Raw genomic sequence first — 24,876 nt, 5'->3', positions numbered from 1 at the left:
AGAAGACTCTCGCTTTCTGATTGATTTCATTTACGTTGATGTTCCAAATGTGGGGCCGCCGCCAGGAGGGGAATTAAGTTAGCTTAGCATAAAGGTCTAGATCACACACATCCGGCATCATCTTTAAAGCTCATATGAATGCATCTTGTCTTGTCTCTGAATCCCTATACAAACAGAAATGTCAAAACAGTTACAGTTCTGCATCTCAGAGAACTGTAACTTTTGCTTGGCTACCTTTCTGTGTCGGTGAGGTTGCCTGGCAACCGGTGACGAGGCCGCATGCTGAAACGCTGTTCTAATAAATACCTTCTGATTCTGACTTTTGATGATTCAAATAGATGATCAAAAAAACAGTTGCTGCACCGTGTGAACTCCCTCTTAAAGCCCATGTGTTTGTAATATCCACATCGCTGCTTGTGTCCAGATTAAACAAACAAGATGCGCTGTGTTATTCAGTGAGATTTAAAGGTTTCGCCAAGTCTTTATGCCGTGAGCTTATCGACTCATACACAATGCAAAGACTTGACAAGTGGTAACAATCTTTTTTCCCTTCTACACCCACAGTAGAGGGGGGCAAATAAATGGTATTGTATTCCATTAAATCTCCATCATATTCCATTAAATCTCGGACAATGAAAAATCAGGGTGACTCACAGTCCGGCCATGTGGGGCTGAGAAATTACTGAAATAACTGAAGTATGAAGAACGTCAATCCTACCTCTGCTCAGCGAGGTTCTCTGGCGCAGGATGTGACGGCCTCTGTGATCCCTCTCCAGCCTCCTGCTCGGTGAACTTTGACCTCTTCCCTGTCCGTGCTGATTCTGATTTTATTCTTTCTTTTTTTGGGGTCTGGTGTTCACAGACATCCGATGTTGTCTTTTTTCGACGGGGGGGTGGTTCAATTCAGTCTCCAGCTCAGGGTGCTTCCCATTTCATCAGTGTAATGGTCCCCGGAGTTGTCACATGTAATGTCATACACCGTTCCAGTTTTTTACTCCAGGGTGCAAGGGGGGGGAGGGGGCTATTTTTAGGTTGCACAGGCGCTGGTGTTAAGGTGTTGAATGATTTGTGGTCAGTGCTGACGCCTTGTGACTTTGGCCACATATTCCTTTGTTACAATATGTGAGACAGGGGGGAAAAAAAAAAAATACCTTCAGCCGAAAGGGTTGAGAGCCCGAATCTGAAATTCACACTTCACAATATTCTACGACGTTCTTACTATCATCAAAGCCTCTCTGTATTACTGTGAGCTAGTGTTGTAAATTGCTACAGGATTCTGTGAAGCTGCGTGCCGAGTTTACTGAAGTCTAACAACTTGGGACAGGAGGTCATTACTGAGATGAATAATCAATGTACTTACAGGACGGGTTGCGATTCTTCATTACGGCTGCAACTCTTGTTTTCAAAGCTCTGGCTATTTACATTAACATGACTAATTTGTAACGCAAATTCCAGATTCCCTAATGAAACCCACTTGATTCAATTGTGAGCCGTTTGTATTTGCTGAAATATTTATACGGCGTGTCTGACTTCACCCTTTCACAAACAGAGCTGACTGTGACCGATCGCGTTAGAGTAATGTGTTCACTAGTTGGTCATGAACATCTAATTAATAACCGAGGTTGTGATGTGCGTTGTCAACGAGAGATAGAACCAGAAACCACGACACAAAGCAAAGCCTCACGTTGCCTCCTGACGATAATTGTTAACATGTCTGACCCACTTATATTCGGGCTCCTATGAAAGCAATTAGTCATTTGTCAGAGATGCTTCCATGTAAGTCTGACCCCCCGAACATCCCTATATGCTCCGACTCTGCCTTGCACGTATTGTCTCTGCAGAAACTCGGGGGATTGTTAATGCATCGCCGGCTATGCGGTTTGTTTTCTTCTCTTCTCGTAATTATATTCATGATACCAGCCTCAATCTTTGGATGTGGAATGAATGTGAATTCTGCTCCTGCAAGAACCTGTTAGCTTTTACAATCCTGACGGGTTTTGTGCGGGGACCGGAGGTGCTGCATCGCATGCTGGTTTTCCCCACTGATTGACGAGCAGGTAATTTGCGAGTTTTTAGATGCATCTGTGCATGAACCCTATGAAAATTGCACAATCTCAGCAGACAGTCTCATCTATAGCTTTCCCCCCCTCACATACAGATTCAATTCAGGATTTATTAAACCCATCTTACCCACCACAAGCTGAAACCCCACCGAATGCTATAAAGACTACAAAATACTTTCAAGTTGGACTTTCAGTTTATGGAATTTGGCAGAAAGTTGTTTTAGCTCCTGAGGGTGCATGAGAGAAAGTTTGTCAGATGCAGAATCATCAGCTCTTTAACCCGTGTGCTCCGCAGAGCAAGGCCTGAGTCCTTCGTTTAGATTCGGAATTGAAACGTTAGTGAACTGGCACATGGAGGATTTACATTTTCATGCAAATCCACAGCTGTTCTGCAACACAAATAATTCATTCAACATGTAACATGATAACAAGGCTTGCGAGACGTCTGAGGCTCCTTTTGCCGCATCCACACTGAGACAAGCAGCTCTACCTGCAAAGGTGCACGTTGAGGATCCTTGTAGTGATCGACAACACACAGAAATGGAAGAGTAGAGACATGAGTCTACTGACAGTGCCTGGTTCTGGTGTAAAAAGAGAACCAGTGAGATAAAACATCTCTGTCCTCTCCCTAACATGTAGTCCAACAAACAATCAAACATTCTTTTTGTGGCTGATTTCAATAGATGACGGCGGCCACATTCAGGGACAAGGCTAGGAAGCGATGAGAAGGACGTACAGCAGATGTGCCTTGAATCTAGTGACGTATCAGTAAAGTTACGCTGAGGACATATAAGACAAATCAGTCCAACTCTTTCAAAAAAACACAGTTAGATCCACTAGATCGAGATATTTATTTTGGAATGTTAAAAAATGTCCGAAACAATTCCTGAAATTCTTCTTCTGTGACCCATATTGGGAACTTTCAGCCGGTTCCGTGCTTCCAACAAACAACCTGACAGACCCTGATGAAAACATTCCATCTATCGGCTGGATTCTGCTATTAACAGCTCACTCAAACACTAAGCCAATATACACACCATTTTATACTATATTACACCTATTTTCTTTTATTGTATTTTTTTCGCCCAGTCTTAATTCTCCCATTCATTCTCACTTTGCTTTTCAACTTACGCAATGTGACCTTTAGTTTGATACTTTCGTTTCTTTATAAAGAAATGTTACTTACCGCGACTAAACGTTAGACCAAGCATTTGGTTTGAACTATTTTGAACTCAGGGTTAAAACACACAGCGTTTGATAGGCTTTGCAGCCGATGGTGTTTACAGGATCCACTAAAAATAGACAACAGTGGCCGTGTTCATCTTCATGCAAGAACATGTCGTGCAGTGCAACAGCTGTCTGCTGGAAAAGATGTTTACGTACAGAATGTGATGTCGACCAGATTCGCATGATGCAGTCACTCAAGGAATAACATGTTCATTTACATTGGACCAAAACTATAGTTTTTGTTTTTGTTGCTGTGACCTAACCCCGTCTACCCACCTGCAGGTCTGATTGTTCTTCAATCTAGTGTATCATCATCACAAACACTTCACATCATACAAATAGAATTTCAACAGTGTGACTCATGCATTTGTTTTAGAAACAGACGAACGTCGGGGCTCAGAGAAATAAACAACATCAGGCTTTGAAAACACAAACAATACCTGCTCATCAAATCATGTCCTTGTTGGTTCTAGACATTAAGACAAATATAAATTATCACCACACTTATGCTTTAATTCATGACAACACAATTTTTCCCCACAAACCTCGGCTTGAGTGAGATGTCACTTGACACGTTACCGGTCACTTCACAAAATCAACATTGCTCCACTTGCCAGTAGTGTCACTCTGATCTGCTGCATTTTCAAGATATCCTTCTGTTCTGCCACCACCCATACAGAATGCATTCACTTAGCCTGGTCAAAGAACATTTTATTACGGGCACAACTTCCCTTTTTGGGTTATTTTTTAATTTTTTTAAAAAAAATAAAGTCCTGGTCGCTCTGGATGATCCACAGTCCGCCGTGGCCAGATTTCCTCACATTCCGGCGAGGAAATGATCCCAGAAAAAGGTGTGGTGGACAACGTGTTCTCGTAATTGCACAAAGAAATTGTGGAAGGTAACTTGGAAATTGTTTCTGATGAGTCGTTCAAAAGTGTTTTTCTTCAGTTCTCTGAGCATCGAAATTGAAATTCCCTTCACCTCCATTGAAGTGCAGAAGTTTCAGCTGTAAATTTCTCAGAACCTTGACACATAAAACTAGTACATATCTATAGTAATAGGGCTTTTGAGTGTGTTTGTGTGTGTGTTTGTGTGTGTGTGTGAGAGAGAGAGAGCACTGAGAGAATGGACTGCTTTACTGGAGATGGGTGCACTGCTGAGGAGTCCTGACACATGGAATATGCAGGAATATGGCTCATTATTACGAGATAAAAGAATCATAATAGTACGCCGTGAGAAATGGTAAATATTGTTTTATTAAAGCAGAAGTGGTAGTTGAGGGATTGATATTCCTCCGACTGTCTCATTATCTGTCTTCACTCTGACAGTTTTGTCAGATTTTTTGAATCAAATGACGTAGGTTGACCCTGCTAAGTTTCTCTCTCTGTGACTACCGAGACTTGTGTTCCCAAACTCCTTCATAGCTGTTCGCGTTCTCTCTGTCACTCTCGAGTCTCATGCATTCACTCTGCGGCAAAACTCAGTGGCTCACGTTGATCGTTATTCCCACTCACCACCATCAGTATTCCGGTGTGCAGCTTGAGGTGCGGTGCAACCGGCAAACGGGTGCGAAACCAGAATGACAAACAACTTAATCTCACTTCTAATCACGCTTGCGCAGAGTGGTAAGTGAATCGCATGAGAGGGATAATATTTTGGGCGCCCTTAAACGAGTGTCTATGGAGCTACTGTCTTTTCAGCATCTGTGGAATTACGACAGGTAGGATTTTTTTTTGGGGGGGGGGGGGTTTACACCAGCAGAATAATGTGCTTTCAGGTGGAAATGAATTTGTCACGAAAACAACTGATGCATCTGCTTTCACCGAGATGAAGCAGCCGTGACTGCAGTTCATTCCGGGGCAGGTGCATTGGACTCATTAGCGAAAGTTATCCGTGACAAAGTCGTTACCTTCCGCGAAAACAAGGCAGCTCACATTTAGACGTGGCCTATTTATTATGGATATCTCACACAGGGTTCAAATATTAAATGGTACGAGTGTGACAATACAGACACAATTGTCAATAGCAGTCCTTTCCTCAGGTTTTAACATAGACTGAATGATAATTAGTTTCCCTTTGTTGTCCTTATCTCTTACCTGCAGAAATGGCCAATTTATGCAGGCTGCACCCCGGCCAGGCAAAGTTGATGCTCCCCAGAGGAGGAAAGCAGCCATGTTTTCAGACAATGGGATTGAACTTCGGGGACGACTCAAGGTTGATTTAGATTCCAGAGCTACATTGAATTAAATGCGGACACCGGGCCACACCGAATCGTGGCTTGATGTTGACACGGCTTCCTCTCGGCATCACCCCCACGTAGGGTGTACACCTGCATCACCAAGGAGCCTGCGGACGCATCGGCGAGGCGCGGTCAAGTGAGAATAAAAATGCAAATGCCAGAAATATTGTTGAAATAGCGAGTGAACTAAATGTCAGTCCATCGTTTCCAGTCTGAGATATGAGATTGATGTGAATAGGCTATTGAAGGCAAGTGTGATAGCTACAGAAGGCAGGTTATACCCACAGCTGTGATATTTGAGCTGTGAAATAAGCCTCCCTTCTTCTACTCTCTCTTTTTTCTGAGGAGAATAAGCAATTCTCTTACGTCCTTTACAGATAGTATCGCCCCCCCCCCCCCCCAAAAAAAACAAACAAACAAAAACCAAACTGTCTTCTGTCTTTTCTTTCTCATTTATTTTTTCTTATTTCTTCTCCCAGCTTTGTGAGTGGACATTTTTCAAAACTGGAGTTACAAGGAGGTGCAGCACAGCAGACAGGTGGTGTTGTTTTTCATTATTGATAGGACTCTTTAGTTCTGAATATCCAGGGATTGATAGTGAAAGGGGGGGGGGGGGGGGCATGCACCAGAACAGTTTGAGAGCTTTAATGCTTCCTTTTTCCCTCATCCACACCAAATGATCCACTTGACCACTTGACAAGTCCTCACCTGCTTTTCCCCCAGTCTAACATCGATCTCTTCGTAATCCCCCTACTTTCACATCCACATGTATAAGGAGCAACATCCTCAGGCACGTTTCCTCCATCCCTCCCCCCCACCACCTCCACCTCTCCATCTCCATCTCCACCCCTGCTCTCTCTCTCTCTCTCTCTCTGTCTCTGTGTGATGCTGCTGCTGATCCACTCCGTGCGCGCACATCAGTAAATGAATCACGTAGCACTAGAACAGCCCTTCTTTCGCGCGATCTTGCCCCAGACCCGGAGGAGAAAACACCCCCCCTCCGGGCAAGATCTGTCACCGCTCACTCATTTGCCGTGAGAGCATCCGGAAACTATGTTAAATGCGCCAAGCGATGCGCCGGGCTCTGTCATAAAGGAGGCGTCGGGAGGATTCCGCTCGGGTCTCAGTGTGGAGGGAGCAGGTTTCAACAGTTGACGCGGAGAGAACTGAGCGCAGAGGAGGAAGAAGAAGAAGAAGAAGAAGAAGAAGAAAAAAAAAGCGATTCATTCTGATTATCTCTCCCTTTTCTCCCCCCTTTTTTTTTTCTTGCAAAGCGGGGGCCAGTGCACGGGAGCATTGTCCGGATGAAGGATGTAAAAGCACCGGTTCCAATAGCGCTGGATTACGGGATTATCGTTATCACCGTCGGACTGATCGCTGCAGGACAATCGTCGGACGCGCACGCCAAAAGAGACAGAAAGTCGCCGCCGTGCCACGGATGCTCTTGAATGACGGGGGAGCACAAAAGGTTTGGAGAGGAGTAAGAAGCAGCCCCCCTTTCTACTTTGTGGCATGGGCAGGCTGCGTGTGCAACGGCGAGCGGAGCCCATATGCAACAGTGTGCCGCACCGGAGGAGGAGAGAAAGTGAACGCGACCGTGGCTGCGGCGGAGCGGCGGGGCAGAATGCTGCATTTTGAGACGGCCATGTGTGTCCGGGGGTTTTCACGCCGAGGTGTAGATGTCGCATGAGGGCAATGCGCTTTTGGTGATCCTACGGTCTAACCTTCAGCGCGCCGATCCAAACGCTTTAACCTTGGAAAGCAGTGGGGAATATTAATACTTTATGGTCATCGATTATTCATTAAGAGGTGGGGAGCGAGACAAGAAAGAAGCAACAAAGCATGTTCTTCCGACACTATGTTGGATTCGATGTTTAATTCATGCATCATGTGTCGTCGGGCGGTCATCTTTGTTTACACGGAGAGTTCATAGTAGCCCGGTGTGGCATGTTGGAAGAGGTTAATGCACCGATTGAGAGGAGATAACGATTCGGGGATCGATTTGATACCCAATTAGTGCGAGGTCCGTGTCCACCACATGCCTGGTTTGGGTTTAGTCCTGTAGGATTCTTGCTGTAATCAACAGGTTGAAAGTCAACGAGGTTTTTTTTTTTTTCTTCTCCTGCCTGCCACACATATCCAGTTGAAGGGATGCGTCTCTCTGTACCCATTTTCTTTCTACTGTGGGTTAAAGCCCTGACATTGAAAAATCTCAATTACTCCGTCCCCGAGGAGCAGGGACCCGGCACTGTTATAGGCAATATAGCAAAAGACGCCGGGTATGGGACCATGGAGCGGGGGAAGAAGTCCAACTTCAGAGTTCTGGAGAATTCTGCACCGCACCTGGTGGACGTTGACCCGGAGAGTGGACTTATCTTCACCAAGCAAAGGATCGACAGGGAGACGTTGTGCAGACGGAACCCCAAGTGCCAGCTCTCGATGGAGGTGTTTGCCAATGACAAGGAGATATGCATGATCAAGATTGATATACAGGACATAAATGACAACTCGCCCAGTTTTCCTTCAGATCACGTTAACATTGACATCTCGGAAAACGCAGCTGCTGGCACACGCTTCCCCCTGACTATTGCACATGACTCGGATTCTGGGGAAAATGGGATAAAGACCTACCAGGTCACCAGAGATGATTACAATACCTTCTCTTTGGATTTAAAAGTGAGGGGCGATGGGACTATATACCCAGAGCTGGTGGTTCAGAGACCACTGGATAGGGAGGATCAGAGTCATCACACCCTCCTCCTCACAGCAATTGACGGTGGGGAGTATCCAAGATCAGGCTCCATGCAGATCAACGTCAGAGTGACGGATTCCAATGACAATAGCCCAGTTTTCGAAAAATCCTCATACATAATAGAGATTCCAGAGAATTCTCCGCCTGGAAAAGTACTCATAGATTTGAATGCCACTGATCAAGATGAGGGCAGCAACGGGCAGGTGCTCTATTCCTTCACTGGATATGCATCCGAGAGAATCCAAGATTTGTTCTCCATTGACCCCAATACTGGTGTCATCAAGGTCCAGGGAGAAATTGACTATGAGGAGAATCCAATCATAGAGTTCGACGTGCAGGCTAAAGATCTGGGGCCCAACCCGATACCCGGCCACTGTAAAATCACAGTCAAAGTGCTGGATAAAAACGACAACTCGCCCATTATAAGTTTTGTTTCCGTCCGACAAGGCGCCATCAGCGAGGCGGCACCTTCAGAATCCGTCATAGCGCTGGTCAGAGTGACGGATAAAGATTCTGGACGAAACGGTCAGCTCCAGTGCCGGGTGCTGGGGAACGTCCCCTTCAGGCTGCAGGAGAACAACGACAACTTTTATACGCTCCTCACAGACAGACCCCTGGACAGGGAGATGAAAGATGAATACAATGTGACAATTGTGGCGCGAGACAATGGGATCCCCTCTTTGAACTACACCAAGTCATTTACTGTGAAAATCTTGGATGAGAACGACAATCCACCACGCTTTACAAAGACTATTTATGTGCTACAGGTGCCTGAGAACAACATCCCGGGGGAGTACCTGGGCTCCGTTCTAGCCCACGACCCAGATGTGGGTCGAAATGGAACAGTGTCGTACTCCATTCTGCCATCGCACATAGGAGACGTCTCAGTGTACACCTATGTGTCTGTTAATCCCACCAACGGAGCCATATATGCCTCGCGCTCTTTCAATTATGAGCAGACAAAATCCTTTGAGTTCAAAGTTCAGGCGAAAGACGGAGGATCTCCCCACATGGAGAGCACTTCAATAGTCCGGGTCAACATCCTTGATGTCAACGACAATCTCCCGGTTATTATTTTACCCCTCCTGCAGAATGATACATCGGAAATCCCAGTGCCTAGAAATGTAGGTATTGGCTACATTGTTACCACTGTGAAAGCGGTGGACCACGACCACGGAGAAAGTGGCCATTTAACCTACGAGATCACAGAGGGAAACGACGACCACCTGTTTGAAATGGATCCAGTGGGAGGAGAGGTCAGAACCGCCCATGCTCTGTGGGAGGAAGTCGCCCCAGTGGTTGAGCTGGTGGTGAAGGTAACTGACCATGGCAAGCCCCCCTTATCTGCCGTCGCTAAGCTGATCATTAAGGCGAACACAGAAGCGGCACCAGGAGGGGGTGCCAGCACGAGCGGGGAACAGCAGCACTGGGATGTATCCCTGCCCCTCATAGTTACCCTCTGCATTATCTCTGTCATGCTCTTAGCAGTCATGACCGCCATCGCTGTCAAGTCCAAGCATCAAGATAAGGAGACTGGGAATTATAACTGCCGCATGGCTGAGTACTCCAATCCTCCAGTGGGGAAGGGCAAAAAGAAAAGGATCAACAAGAGTGACATCATGCTGGTGCAGAGTGAGATGGAGGAGAGAGATTCCGCGAGCCGGATGAACGTGGTGAGCAGCCCCTCTCTCATCACTTCACCCATATGTTTTGACTACCAGAGCCCCCTGCCACTCACGCTGCCCAGGTCAGAGGTCATGTACCTGAAAACCACCCCAAACAGCCTGACAGTCCCCAGGGCCGGTTGCCACTCCAGCTTTGCCGGGCTTAGCACAGACACTCCAGCGAATAGGATGTCGGTGATACAGGTAAGGAGGATGCTGCACTGTATTCTTTATCTGCCCTTTATTCTCGCTTATCTGCACCTGCTGCTTTACCATACAAATCTGACAAAAGAAAGGTAATTGACTGAGAAAGGGACTGACTGTGAGCAGATATCATTATTATTATCATTTTTCTTTCTCTCCCTGTCATGACAGTGTGAGGTATTCTCTGTATAGGAAGCATGATATAGCAACTCTGTGTCACAGCGCCTAGGCCATCTCACCAAAAGAGGTTTTCTTTTTCTTTTTCCTTTCCGTGGAATCAGAATCATTTTAGAAGCCGCTCCGTTGCGAGCCCTCGCTTGCAAAATGGTACAGGTGGTCTGCATAATCAGAAAGTCCTCTCAGCTAGACGTGCAAACAGTGTGAGTCTTGAACAAGGCTGCTGTGACCCTGCCAGATCCGCCGCTATAGAGTGAAAACAAAACCCTGCCTGAAATGTGGGATTGGACAGGTGTTTGAGCAGCTTGTCCGATCACATTACTGAACCAATGTGCGCCAGGCAGCGAGATGCACACAGCATAACCGCACAATCGCATTTTTTTCCGCCTCCCCACAAATATGGGCCAGATTCGCCCAGCCGCATCCAAAGTTGGCACAATAAGGCCATTAATAGGGCCCAGCCTTGCCTTGTAGTGATGGCAGGGTTGAATACACAGGGGCGGCTAACGCGCTAATTTGACAGCACGGGCCTCGTAGTGCCGTTGAACACACCCGAATTATCTGTTGTAAAACCATGTAAATATCTAGGGCAGTCTCACAGACAGTCTCATTTGGAGATGATAACACAGATGACAAGGCCTGGCACTGTCACCAGGCACTAGTGGACGTGGGTGTGATCAACACAAACACATTATTCTCAAGATAGGGGGAAAAGGAAGCTGATTACAGTGGTTAATGTGCTACTCCGTCGCCTTGCCAAAGACGCCCATATGGTCGCGATGGAGATGTGTGTTGTGTTTCGTCTGTCACCGCCGGCAGGTGCTCTTTGGCCTTAATTGACATCTTTCACGTGGCATAATAATAGATCCTAAGAATAAGAAACTTTCTTTACCTACCCTGAACGTCATGTTCCTCCAGGCGCTGCTGAGAATTTGCATGAAGATTTTAACATAGTCAGTGCAAATATATAATGTTCTTTCTTTCATTTCTAGACGGAAAATTTCACCTCAGAGTCCAATTACGCTGGCAGCAGGCAACCGTTCGTGCAAAGGTAAGAGGTCTATTCAAAGGCTTCCTGACCTGTGCATTTAGCGTCGCATCAGGCCAGCTGACTCGGGCTGTCAAATAGGGAACACTCATGCGCAGGTAATGGTAAGTTATGTTTTTTTTTTTCTTTTCTTCCTTCCTTCCATTCTGCTGCAGCTCAACATTTAAGGATGCAGAACGAGCGAGCCTCCGAGACAGTGGCCATGGTGATAGTGACCAGGCTGATAGTGACCAGGATACTAATAAAGGCTCACACTGCGACACGTCTGCCAGAGAGGCCCTCAAGATGAAAGCAACAGCGGTAAATGGCCAGCCTTTTGAGCAGGGTGAGCAGACACACTCTCTTCCTGACATCTTGAAGATGCCGTAACTGACTCTTGTTACAAGGCATTGTTTGTACCGCGTGCACTGAACACATGCATGTACAGCTCGCCGGTGTTCAAGTGCAGGTCCACCAGCGTCTGGGTTCAGAAAAAGAAACATTTAACTGTTATTAGATTCGGGGAATGTGGGTTCGCACTGCTTTACATTTGCAGACAGCCTGATCTGTGCCGCAGTGATGACATGAAGGCACCTGAGTGGAAGTCGGTTTAGAGGGATGAAAGAGTCCATTGGCTGAAGCGAGAACGTTTCAAACATCTCGCGTTTGATTTAGCCATCAAACCAACTATAAAGTGTACCTCCGTCTGTATCCGTTTTGATCACGGCATTATTTGAACAGCGCCCTGCCGCATGCATGTCTTGAATAGCACGACGGAGACAAGAAAGCACGATAGACACTCGCAGCACAAAATGACAGGTATTTCTGGTGCAACGTGACAGAGTGCTTCCACCTTTTGCTCGGAGAGATTTCCGCAGTTATTATCGGTTTTGCCGTGGTTACACCGTTTTGAAAGGAGACTTTACTTTTACAACTGAAAATAGATATGCGGAATTTTGGCGTCGCGAACTTGAAACAATCCGAAGCGGCGGGAGATTAATCAGGGATGATTGTCAATCTGTTGCAACCGGTTTGACCGGGTAGGGACTCATATATTTAGCCAGTGCGGATAAGGAATGGAAATATGAGAGCAACTCTCGCCGGTGAGATAAAAGATGATGGCGGGATGAAGTGTTGATGTTTATCATTTCCTCGTGTGAGCCGCGGTGGAGAAGGGCTCTGGTCATCATGGTCCCTATGCAGTACTTTCCACACCATTTACATTGCTATGAACTGTTTGTTTATGGCTTGCTCAGGAGGGCAGAGATGGAGACACTCTTGTGGATGCCAGAAGGATGTGTGAATCACTCTCTTTCTATCTCACTTTAGTGTGTGTGTGTGTGTGTGTGTCTGTGTGCGTGTTTGTGTGTGCGTGCTTGTGCGTGTGTGTGTGTTATGAGGAATTATGGCAGACCAAACTTGACTCTGTGGGAGGTGTGAATTCAATCACAATCTTTTTTTTTGCAGCACATTTCTGAATCTGATGCAGCCCAGGCTCTAAGGCCAATCACATGCAAAGATATTGGAAGAGATGTTCTGTACATGCAAGACTGAAATCATTTACATGTGCGCCGCTGACGGTTGCTTGACAGGAACGTCAGTCAATTTATAGACCTGCATTGGTAAGATAAGAGAAATGTGAGGTATTGCTTTTAATATTAATGGGTTTCGCTGATGCCGCCCTTCTGTGGGCAAAATCTGTTTAAAAAGCAAAACTAATGATTAGATTAAATGCTTTGCACTCTTATGGGGTTAGTGAGTTGAGCATTAAATGGTGTCACTGTCTGATGACTGCAAGATGGAAGAGGATGCATAATTTCTTAGACCTGATTACACACAAAATGTCACCTTCTAACCCGCACACTCCTTCTGTCTCTCTTTCACACAAACACACACACACACACACAGGTAAATTTAGGGAACAACAAAGCCACTGTTTTGCAGATTTTGACAAGATAGAGCTATTATCCAAAATGGAGGCACAGCAGAGTTGTAGTTCCAAAAGCAGCAACACAAAAGCTTGTGGGTTAAGTAGCATTGCTTTTATGTCTTTACCTTTCCCTTCCCTCTAGTCTCCTGGCTGCTTTGATACAGGTAATATATGCACCTGTGCAGCTCCCACTATCATGCACTCTGAATATTTATTCACTCTCACAGACACCAGATGCACAGTCGGTGTGTTGCTTGGTTTTCTCTGATTCTATTTATAATGGGCAGGCAGTTTCTTTGTTTTTGAGCATGTTATTCTTCCACTCACACTTCACCCATAAGATCACAGCTTCTTTGTCACTTTGTCATCATTCCGCCTTGTGACTATGTAAACCGGATTATATAGGGCCCTTGTTTAAATGTGTCCCTTCAGAGCTAATAATTAACACTTTTTTTGTTCAGTGATGACATGAACGATAGAAAACAATTATTTTCTCTTCCTATCTTCAGCATTCTTTTCATATATAATATATATATTCGAAATCCCTAAATCCTCTAAAAAAATTGAAAAAATATTTATTCTCTCCAAAATATGTGTGGTAGTGAAAAGCTTTTTTACAGACCACATGTGAGACCAGACAGGTTATATATATATAAAACAAAGAAAAAACTATAAATTATTTAATTTCCATATATATATATCTATATTAACATTTATTTAATGGCTTCTAATACTCTGATAGTTTTATGCAGATATATTGATTTGTATTTATTATCTGTTTCGGTTTGTACTCATGAGGCTATATAAACAGATAATAAATGACAATACAAACTTCATAATTACTCACAGATGCCATTATCTGGTTACAACTACAGTAGAGTGTGTTGTTAACAATTTATGGAGCATATACATACTGCTCATTAAAGTTAAATGGAGAACGGCGACTTAAAGTCATAGCATTACGAATTAGAGCCTGAAATGGATATTAGTAAAAACCTTCCCAAACCAATACAACACCTGTATATATGTTGGTGAATGGTCCGTGACTCATAAGATGTCGTTATCAAACCCTCAAGACCGAGAAATGTAATTGAAGCTTTATATTTCACAGTTTAACCATAAAGATATCAAATAATAATCAAATGAAAACACAAATGGATGCACATAATTTCTGCATTCTGCAACATTAAGGTTTTTCTCCGTCTGTAAAAGGTTCACAACGTACAACCGATAAATTGGCCGTCTATATTCAGAATTATATATAAACATGCAGACATGTTTACTTCTGGTTATATCACAAGACACAAGAACAGAAATGACAAACGCAGCTCACTCAGTAGTTTCCGAGCACATGCATCTGATTTGCAGCAGCATCATCTGCAGTGTTGAGAGCAGCTATACCACTGAAACGAATTCAGACTCCCCCTGCTTCTCCTGGCTCGTGCTTATTGTTCTGGCCTCAAGTATTTGTGCCAAAAAAGACTTTTTTTCCATGGGGCTGAAAGACGGACTGTAATGTAATGTAATGACGCTTCACAGTGTTGCATTTTATAATAAGCAGGAACCTATGTTTCCTTTTTCTGTCAATTCAAAGCCTTCATTACGTTGTCCCTTTTGATGTTGAATCCATTTTGAGCTTAAATGCACATTTTCTCTTGAGCTGGGTCCCGACAAAGATATCATTAAAATGCTCCATGCAAAGGATGTCACCGTGAGTGTAACCTTAAGTCCGAGAGGAAAAAGAAAAACACAGTAACAGTTTGGTGCGCCACTAATTTACTACCGATGTGGGGCCAATTAATTATTAAAATCAGACTTTAACACTGGAGTCATAGTCTGCATGTTATACCCTGTTTGTTATCCACCGCCTCAGCACCTGATGAAAGTGTACTAGATCAAATTATAATAATTGTGTCTAATTGTGATCTAATCCAATCTAATTGTAATCTGTCCCGAGCCATTTAACCAATGTATTGTAAATGATTTTGATAATTTAATGTCTCTTTATTCAAACAGATAAATTTCTAATTGAGATTAAAATGTCCCTTTCCAGAGACTTTGCTAAGAGGGTAGCACTTAAATACCTTTAATAATATAATATACCAACAATAAATACAAACAAGATCACAAAAGATTCAGGTCAGATACAATAAAAGACTAACTTTCTATTAAGATGCACACATGATCATACCATTAAAGAAAACACATTAATAAAGCGTAGTATTCCCCGGATCTTTAAAAAGTGACCTAGAGAGTCGTTAGCGCTGACTTCACATCTGATGATTGTAATGTACCATCTGTCTCATGCAGTGGAAGCTCCACTTCTGTACGTATGATTTATTATATATAATTCCATACATATTATTTTACATTAAACCTAACAATAAGAAAGACTCCTTCAAGATTTATTTTTTTTGTTTTCGTGGAAACATTTTGTATCGGCTTTGTTTCTGTTTGAAAACCAATTTGTTGTCATGAGAACATTGTTTATGCAAAGCAAGTAGCGGAGTGTGCTCCTCCAGCTGGGTACAGCTGCGGAACAAGAAACACATCATGTGTTCTGTGAACAAAACGCACTATTCAGACACAATGTGACAGCTCCACTTACGATTAGGTCTGATCACATGATACAAAATGGTAGCCATTATTCCAGAACTTCCCCATGCATGTAAAAACACATGATATGGACAAGTACCACAGGGAATATGTGACTACTTTTGTTTTCGTTAAGAGTGAATTCTCCTTCAACGTCCTCAATGTAAATATTTTGTGTTAATCCTCACAAACAGATCAATTGCATAATTAACAGCTCAATCCAATTTGTTTAATCTCTGTCCAGTCATGGCATTTTGACAGCTCCATTTTGTCCTATGGGTACAAGTGTGTGTGTGGGTGTGTTTGCGTAGGTGTTCATGGACTTGAGCGTGATAGTACCCAGCATGTGCTGCTGGTTTGTAAATGAGCTGGGATTCTACGTGTGGCTCAGGGTGCCAGGTTCCTCATCTCTCGGGGGAGATGGTTTTTTTCCTCTTCTCGTTTGAACCTCCTCCTCTGGTTTTGCGTGTCCTCCGGCAAACTGACCGAGGCTGGTGTGCGCGATGGCTGGGCGCCTTTGAACAGGAGGAATCTCCGCGCCTCTACCAGGAAGGGGCCTCGTCATGCCGAGCTCCCCCCCCCCTTGTTCCACCTGCTGATGTTCTCATCCTCATCAGAAATGAGATCGAGTGCCTCATTCACAGCCAGTCGCTCAAGGTCTTTGATTTCATAGAATGGCATGTGAGCAAGATATACGAGGCTTATTTATAGATGGGGAGCTTATCTGTGTATAATCAAGTTATCATGTGATTAGATGAAGTGTCGTAAACCACTACATGAAAAGGGAGACGCTGCGGATGTGGTTAGTGTTGTTTTTTTGTTCGCGTTTGTCTGTGCGTGTATCACAGGCCGCTTTTAATGTTTCCGTCAGACATTGAATTGAGGAAAATGTCCAGAAAATTGGGTACGGGCCACTTTGCCTTTTCACAAATGAAGAACACAGCGGGAGATTGTCGTGGTAGCACACGTTCAGAACGAGGGAAATGTCTGCATCCTCCGTGGGAGGGCTGGCCCCACATCACGTTTATCTTCACATCACATCAACACGGGGTCGGCTCCTGTCACCAGAGGTTCTCAGATCTGTTTGTCTTTCCAAGTTGACTTCATCGTTCGCATCCTCTACGTTCATGGCTCCTGCTTTTGCATCCTGAGATGTTTCTTTCTATCGGGTTTCTTTTCAGTTTTACCTACTACCTACGTGGGCTTACACAAATATTTTTACGGATATTTTACTAGGCGGCTGTCAGGAAGAAGGAGAAGCACAAATAAATTCTGCTCAGGTCCTTGATCATTATTCTGAATTTGTATCACCTCATATCGAGCACAAGGGGTGTCATCGGGTGACAGTCAGAGCCAAGACAACCCATTTATTAAAGTTCCATCAGCCGACAGCACAACAGCAACATTCGATTTACACTTTAACCAACGAAAAAGGCTGTTATGCTCTCATGTATAACAAATGAAGAAAAATTATAATTCTCCACCAATTTACAAAAACACGTTTGACGTTTCTGCTTCATGCCCCCGCACGCAAAATACCCCACGATGCATCATTGTCAAACTTAATTTTGACGGCGTCGGGTAGTGGCTACAGAGAAGCGACACCTCCTACTTGGCAGCACAATGGAAAATTGGCTCCTTCTGTGCGTCTGCTGGGATTGCATGTGCTCTGAAATGCGAAAGGCCGTGAGCGGAGGGCACAGAGACAGGAGCCCTCCACCTCTTGCCGCTGACGCCAACGCACAGTCACACGTGCACGTCGTGGCAGTCCCGTGGTGTTCTGGCTTGGCGAGCAGCATCGGCTAATGCAAGCTGAAGCTGCCGGAGTGATGGTGTAATCAGCGATCCACCTCAATTACCGGTGTCATGTCAGGAAAGAGAAGGCCACATGTTTTTCTCTCCTGCTCGGACCAAGCTGCCTCAAAATCATTTTAATTTTGTTTTTCTTTCCTTTTTTATATATTTTTTTTTTGCAGCAAGAAAAGACTTGTTGATCCCTGAAAAATGGGCAGAACGTGCTAATTAGCTGCTGATTATTCAACAGAGTGATTAGAAAAATGTCCTGCAGGTCAAAGTAATGAGTGTTTGTGCTGCCGGTGGTGGTGTTTTCCAAAATACAAGTTCTCCAGTGGGTTCTCTTCCAGATTTTCATTTTGTCAGACTCTCACCCAGTTTTTTAAACTTCCAAACTTAACACCTATACATTATTTACAAAAAGAATGACAATAATGAGACCCCGACATTATCCCAACCAAACCCCCTGACCACACCACGTCTCACCCACCGTCTCATCCGAAACGCGGGGAATCACTGCTCATGCATTTTTTTTTCACAGTTGTTTTTTTCAGCTCCACACAAACCTCTGCTCCTTGCGAATGTATATGTGAAAAAAAAAAAAAAAAAACACTTCATCACTTCCTCTGCACCAGATGATGTTTGTTTTTTTTCCAGGGAAACACCTACACATGTTGAGAATAGAACACACACAGATACTGTTCCTGAATAGATTGAATCATGCACGGCTTCATTGAGAAGCAAACGGGGAAAAAAATTGCAAAAAATGAACTTTTCCTGGTAACAAGGCTGTTTGTGATTTCATGGCCGTTCATGCATCACCGTCTCGTTGTGAGTAATTTCTCCCATGGAAAATATACCGGAGCTATTCAAAACGGCGTATCTGCTGCAACAGGCTGCCCGCTCTAACTTTATTCTGTGTAAAAATTCCTCTCATGCATACTACATAACTTACATGAAGACAGATACCACAGTCGGATTTCAAGAATAACTCTGGAGCGCGTCTGCAGTGTTTTATTGTTGCGGCTCATCCTTCATAGTTTCATCCACGTTTCTCTTCCAGGTTGTTTATCCGTGCCACAGCAGGCTCCAATAACAAATGTTTAACTGTTTTTTTTTGCAGAGCAAGACAAATCAGTCCACTGCACCGATGAATGTCGCGCACTGGGACATTCTGACAGATGCTGGATGCCAAAGTTACGGGTAGGAAGCCAAGCAGACAGCGCCGATAATCGCACCAACCTTTTCATCCCTGTGGGAATGGATGCCATGGTAGAGACAGAGATTTATGGCACCATCAGCTGCAGCAGCAGAAAAACCCTCAGCACGTTTGGGAAGGAGCAGCGGGACAGTACAATCCTCGTGGCCAATGTCAAACCTTACTTAAAGTCGCAGCGTGCCCTAAGCCCGCCGCTACAGGAGAGTCCGTCGGCGTCCGGCAGTCCCAGCAAGAGCAGCACGCCCCTGGACTTGGCCAACCAAGGGTCCAAAGAGGAGAGGGAGGGGGGTTCAGACAGCAGTGCCTACGGCCCTCCAGATGGCCAGTGCTCCCCGCTGCACACGGAATTGGAGGAGCCGTCCTACCTGACCCGCGAGCTCAGGCCCAAGTCCCTGTCCAGCAGTCTCATCCACAGCTCCGTCATCAGCCAGGAGTGCGGGGGGGCAGATTACGCTCTCGACCCGCGGGACTCTGGCAACTGACGGGGTCCGCTGATCCCGCTCGCTCTCACTCTGCTCGAGGTGAGCCGATGATATCACCAGGTTAACGGCCGAGAGGTGATATGCTCTTCTTTTTCTTCTTCTCCTTCTCCTTCTTCTCCTCTTCCTTCTTCTTCTTCTTCTTCTTCTTCTTCTTCGACCCACAGAGGTGTCCAGACACGCATTGTATAACCAAAAACCATCTGCCGTGTATGTTCTTTCATTTCTTTTTCGAGTCTGTGACTTGTTGTGTTCCAGTGGAAATATGTGTCCTTGACTGCTGTGAAGGTTTTGGGAGGTTGGGGGGGGGGGGGGGGGGAGAGAAATCAGCGCTTACCTGACTTCAAGTGTTTTCATGGTGTTCCGTACCTGTCAGTTTCGATGTCTGTATTTTACACATTTCAAGCTCCAATTTTTTGTGAGGCTATTGAACAAATTGCTACTGTTAAGGTATTGAGTCCCGTCTGCTTTTGTACAGTGAAGCTCTCTGTCTCCATTTAGTGTATAAGGAAACATCTCTCTCTGAATATCACGGGAAAAAACACATATCAGTGACGTTACATACAAAAGTGAAGTGTCTTATGAACTGTTAATGGTGGTGCGACAGGGAATGTCCCTTTTCATAAAAACCATTGGAGGTTCCTGCAAAAAAAAAAAAAAAAAGAAGAAAAAAAAATCCACAACAATTTTTTTAAAGAATGTATTTGTAATTTGACTGTCGTCCTCTCCGCAGGTTTGTGTGAAAATAAGCCGAGCTTACACGTGAATGTGGGCTTCTGTACTTGTTGTGTATTTTATTAAATTTCTATACACCGTGTGCACAGGAGGCCATTATTTTTGACGAGTGACGACTTCTGAAGTTGACGTGTGCGTTTCATGTGGCGGAAGTGCATATGTCACAGCGACTCTACCATCGTGCACTGTATAGCAGCGCATGTTCTGTGGCAGCTCTCTGCATTCCAGTAAGGGGGGGGGGAATGGCATTTTAAACAGCTATTCATTAAAAAAAAAAAACTCAAAATAAAAACAGTCGCCGTGTATTAGCGCCCGACGACAAAGACGAGATGACTTCCTCCGCTCGACACTCTGCAATAAGCATCCGTCATTCGGTGGCGATGGAAATCCGGGCTGCCGCTCCCTCACCCTCAATTCAAAGTCATCACAGCCGCTGTCAGTTGGCGTCTACTTGTGATTATGGCTTTTATTTAAATATGAATGTGTCTGACAAATTACGAGACGCGAGTCTAACAAAAAATGAAAAACTCAACATTCAGCCGCGACGGGCGCTTTACAAGCAAAAGACGTTTTTGCCATGGATTCTTTGATTAGATAAGATGAAATTTTAATGATCCCTGTGGGGGGAAAAGTGGGTCATTGCGGCAGCGGAGGATTGAGCAAATAAAGCGTTGAAGGTTAGCATGAGTAAAAAATAAAACACCCACACACACACACACAGAGAATTAGACAACAGATAAAAAAACAATACAGCATCTTTAAGCACAAGGATTTTAAGGTTAGGGGTCGTTTAGAACATCTGAGTTTTCATCGGTTTTTCACCGAGTGCACGAAATGTCCATCGTCTGCCGTCTTCCTGGATGATTTACAGAAGCACCGGCGCAAATTTGTGGTTGATATGCATGATGCACTCTTTACTGGTGAATCAAATACAGAGCGGGGAGGCGTGGGGACAGAAGGCCGTGATCCACAGACACATTACATCAGTCTGAACCTCTGCAATCCATCCACAGGCTCATTTCTTTCCCCAACAATGTTTCCTGTTTATTTGAGGATTAAGAACATAAAAGTTGCTGTGACCGGAGTAATGCTTTTTAACAAAAAGACACGTGCTACACAGAGCGATGACGTATGAACAGGGATGTATGTTTACTGAGACGCATCACTATGGACTTATGGATCCTGGAAATGTATACATGTTTTGTGTTTTTTTTTTTCCCCAGTAAAACAATCACACAAAAGCCTTTTCTGTTTCTTTTTTACTTTAGTCTAGTTTAGTTCCTCCATCTGGAGACACTGACTTCTGTACCCGCGGCTCAGCGAGCAGTTTTGAGAACGCCTTGTTTTTTGCGCGAGCTCCGGATAACAGAATCCTGTCATCTACTGAGAGCCGACTATAAGTACGACTCAGTTCCTCCTCGGGGGGGAAAACACATTAATTTAGATTTTTGATTTGCATTTGTTTTGGTGCCGGTATTGACACAATTCCAGACCTAGATGTCTCATCTCAGCAGGCAGCTCTGATGAGCTCATCTGCATAAGTTGAAATACTCTTTGAGAGGGAGATTGCGTGGGTCACAGCAACTCATCCCATTGAAATACAGACAGAAACATCACATCATTTCATCGGCATCAGTCCCGGGGTTTGCAGAACACGGGGGGGGATGAAGACAGGTGAGCGGAATGTCAAGTAGAAGGGGGGGGGGGGGGGGGGTGAACCATTTTGCCGCAACACTTACGCCCTCAATTTTTTTTTTGAACACGCTGTCACTTAGGGATGTAAAGCAGGTTAAACTTCCACTTCTGCCGTAATTACCCAAAATTTGCTTTGAAGCAAAACCCTTTCTTAATTAACGCCATGCCACAGTACAGCTGCTTGACAGAAAAGGGCTGTTGTGGAGGGGGAGCTGAATGCAGATTAAGGACCAGCACAAGGCGTTGGGATGAATATGACTTGTCTCTCAGAATGATTACAGTCGTACTGAAAGGGAATTACGGACAATGAAAGTGATCTGTGTAATACCTCCATTCTTCTACATTTCACATACACAAGCGATCCATTCAGATGGAAATGGAATGAGCACTGTACCATTCAGTTGTGAAAAAATTGACATGCTCACCCTGATTACTTAAGCTCTTAATTCAATAATTCAATAACACAGCCGATTAAGAGCTCGTCTCCCACCTCCACCGCAATGCTGTGGGAGATGGTTCCATTTGGTTGAAAGCTGTTGGTGGGGAAACAACAGCCAAACACAACACACAAACAATACTGAGATTGTAGTTTTCCTTTTAACCGGGAGACGTCGTTGAACGCAGCGTGAGCGCCTTCGGGGCAAACATATTAAAACGCTGCCTCTGGGTTTTATTTGCATGATTGTTGCAGATGAAGAAACACCAACTCGCACATCAATAAAACTGCACCCAGCTCGGTAGTTCAAGTTCGATGCGTCTGAATTCATTGTTAAAGAATTTGCAGTTTGAGAATGATTTCACACAAGAAGAGACAATTTTAATTATCCTACTCAGTTATTAATATACACATGCATTCATTTTTAATGAAGCAATCGTTTCGACTTGTTCAAAGAGAAGCCCTCGGTGGCGTGAGCGGGTGTCACGCGTCTCTTTAACCAGAATCATCCCACCGGGTGACAGCATGTCTGGGTATGACCTATAAGATGACACTAACAGTTGATTAATGAAGACAAAAAAGGATAGTCTGTCATTTTTATGAGTTTGAAAAGTGACACATTTTGGGGAAAAGGTTTTTTGATCAATGCCATGCACTTGTGTTAGGAGAACATGAACATTTAGATTTTCTCACATGATTATGTGAGAAAATCTAAATCAACTACAAGGGCACTTAGGACCTCGGCCAAGGACCAACAGTCCCCTTCTGAAACCCCATTTAAATTCACTAGATCCCCCAAAAAGCGCAAATCTCGCAATGTGAAAGAAAGTAGAACAAATCCCTGGTTCTGTGGGTCATGCCTCGCCCCTCCAGGACATATCGTGGAAAGCGATAGAGTAGCTTCTGCGCAATCCTGCTAAATACACATTTGATTGTGTTGCATGCAATTTGATTCAAAGAATGAAGCTCAGTACAGTGCATGCATCGGTCAAGACCTCTCCTTATGAAACCGCATTTGAATTCACGAGATCCAGACTTTTATTTGGACGTGGGCCAAATGTACAAACTCATACATTTCAGACCCTTAAACCTGTCGCTTTTTTTTTCTGGCATAAAGATCCGTGAACTGTTTTATGAGAAAACTGAGGAAAATGTGAAAAACAACCTTTTTTATGCGACTTTACAGAAAGTGAAAGTCCTGGATCCGACCCCTGATCTGCCACCACCACCCGGGCTGCATCCTTTTTTTCTGCACACAAAAAAACCCCACAAAAGGACAAATTGTAGCTTATTTTTCAAGAAGTACCAAAACACAACCTGCACGGTGTAAAAACAGGTCGACTATTCCTCCTCTTTGAGTCTTTAGTTCTGCATGCAAATCCACGTCTGCCCTCTCAGAACATGTGTTGCTTCATCAACAGATTGTACGTAAGCAAATTGTGGTGCTCAAGGGGGGAATAAGACTCACATTGGAATCCACGCAGGCTTCTACCTTGGTTGTGCCTTCCAAGGAAATTCAAGACAAACATTGTGCATCGGGTGACGTCGAATTATTCCATACTCAGTGTCCTCATTGAAGCCCCACGTCCTTGGGCATGGACGCACACAAAGGGGCGGACGCAGCTGTTACGGTGACAAAGCTAAAAGCCGCACCGCACAAAAGAGACGGCTGTGAAAACATCCTGCGAAACGGTGAGATCCGAAACTGTTAACCAATTTCGGTAATGCGCTGTTCAATTTCCCACCGAGCAGAGTGAAAATGGAAATAAATGCAGATGCCAACTTTTTGGTGATTCAGTAACGATTTCACCTAATTTGGATTCCAAGTAGCGCTGTAATAATATGCAAGTGCTGAAGCGGCTGCACTCTCACAATCTATTCCCCCCTCTGTGACCGTGCACAGTCCTGACAGGGCGGTCCGGAGGCTAAGCGTCCTTTTGTACACGACACTGTTGACTGCATTTGGGTTTTTTGATTCCTACCCATAGGAATCAACGCTCCTTCCACTGACCCCGTCAGACGGTGACATTTCCAGACTACACACACGACCGTTTTTCATTTTGAGTGCTTGTTTAAAAGGTGTTACTAATGGCGCTCTCCACTGGGAGGGGGGGGGGGGGGGGGGGGGTTCAAACGATTGCCAATCTGTCAATCAACGCTTAACGTTTCCGCGCCAAGTAAGGAAACAGCACGGGGGGGGGGAGTGATCCGGCAGGACTTCACACGGGTTTTTATTTCGCTTTGTGTTACTGGGTCATGACACACTTTCTCTACTTTGAATTGGGCAAAAATAGTCCTCCGCCTTTTTTACTGACAAAGTGGGCCAATATCTGCATAAAGTGGAAAAGCTAATGCGTCCTGTCATATCCTCCGCCGCTCTGAGTCTGAGAAGCGTCACCCTTTAAGTGCTTTGTCTGCCATCACAAATACGACGGGGGGAATTTTAAAGGGGAGGAGAAGGAGCCCGGGCGTCGCATGGAATCATGGGGGCAGCCTTTTGAAATCAATAGACAGTTTATTGAATCAATGCACAGTTTGGTGTGGTGTCTGTCTGATTAAAGGGGGAGACATTGAACAGGATGGCCTGATTAAGTGTCGGGCAGGCACGACTGCTTTTCAGACACAGCAGGCCTCACGCT

General features: G+C 44.7%; 1 protein-coding gene across 1 annotated transcript; it reads left to right on the top strand.

The window, feature by feature from the left end:
- The first annotated feature begins 7,681 nt into the window (after window positions 1-7,681).
- On the top strand, window positions 7,682-21,323 carry LOC133966838 (protocadherin-17-like). Its single transcript, XM_062401872.1, has 4 exons — window positions 7,682-10,150; window positions 11,320-11,378; window positions 11,531-11,700; window positions 18,797-21,323. Exons 1-4 carry the CDS (start codon window positions 7,682-7,684, stop codon window positions 19,372-19,374), a joined length of 3,276 nt encoding a protein of 1,091 aa, XP_062257856.1. The 3' UTR covers window positions 19,375-21,323.
- Window positions 21,324-24,876: the final 3,553 nt, after the last annotated feature.

This window comes from Platichthys flesus, chromosome 13, assembly GCF_949316205.1.
Source record: "Platichthys flesus chromosome 13, fPlaFle2.1, whole genome shotgun sequence".
NCBI lineage: Eukaryota > Metazoa > Chordata > Actinopteri > Pleuronectiformes > Pleuronectidae > Platichthys > Platichthys flesus.
The sequence above is the reverse complement of the archived record's forward strand: the minus strand, read 5'-3'. Positions and strand labels throughout refer to the sequence as shown.

Bases quoted from the DNA above. Each gene is read 5' to 3' on its own strand.
- LOC133966838 (XM_062401872.1), top strand. From the start codon at position 7,682: ATGCGTCTCTCTGTACCCATTTTCTTTCTACTGTGGGTTAAAGCCCTG. The intron at 10,151-11,319 runs GTAAGGAGGATG...TTTCATTTCTAG, and splicing joins ATAGGATGTCGGTGATACAG to ACGGAAAATTTCACCTCAGA. The intron at 11,379-11,530 runs GTAAGAGGTCTA...ATTCTGCTGCAG, and splicing joins AGGCAACCGTTCGTGCAAAG to CTCAACATTTAAGGATGCAG.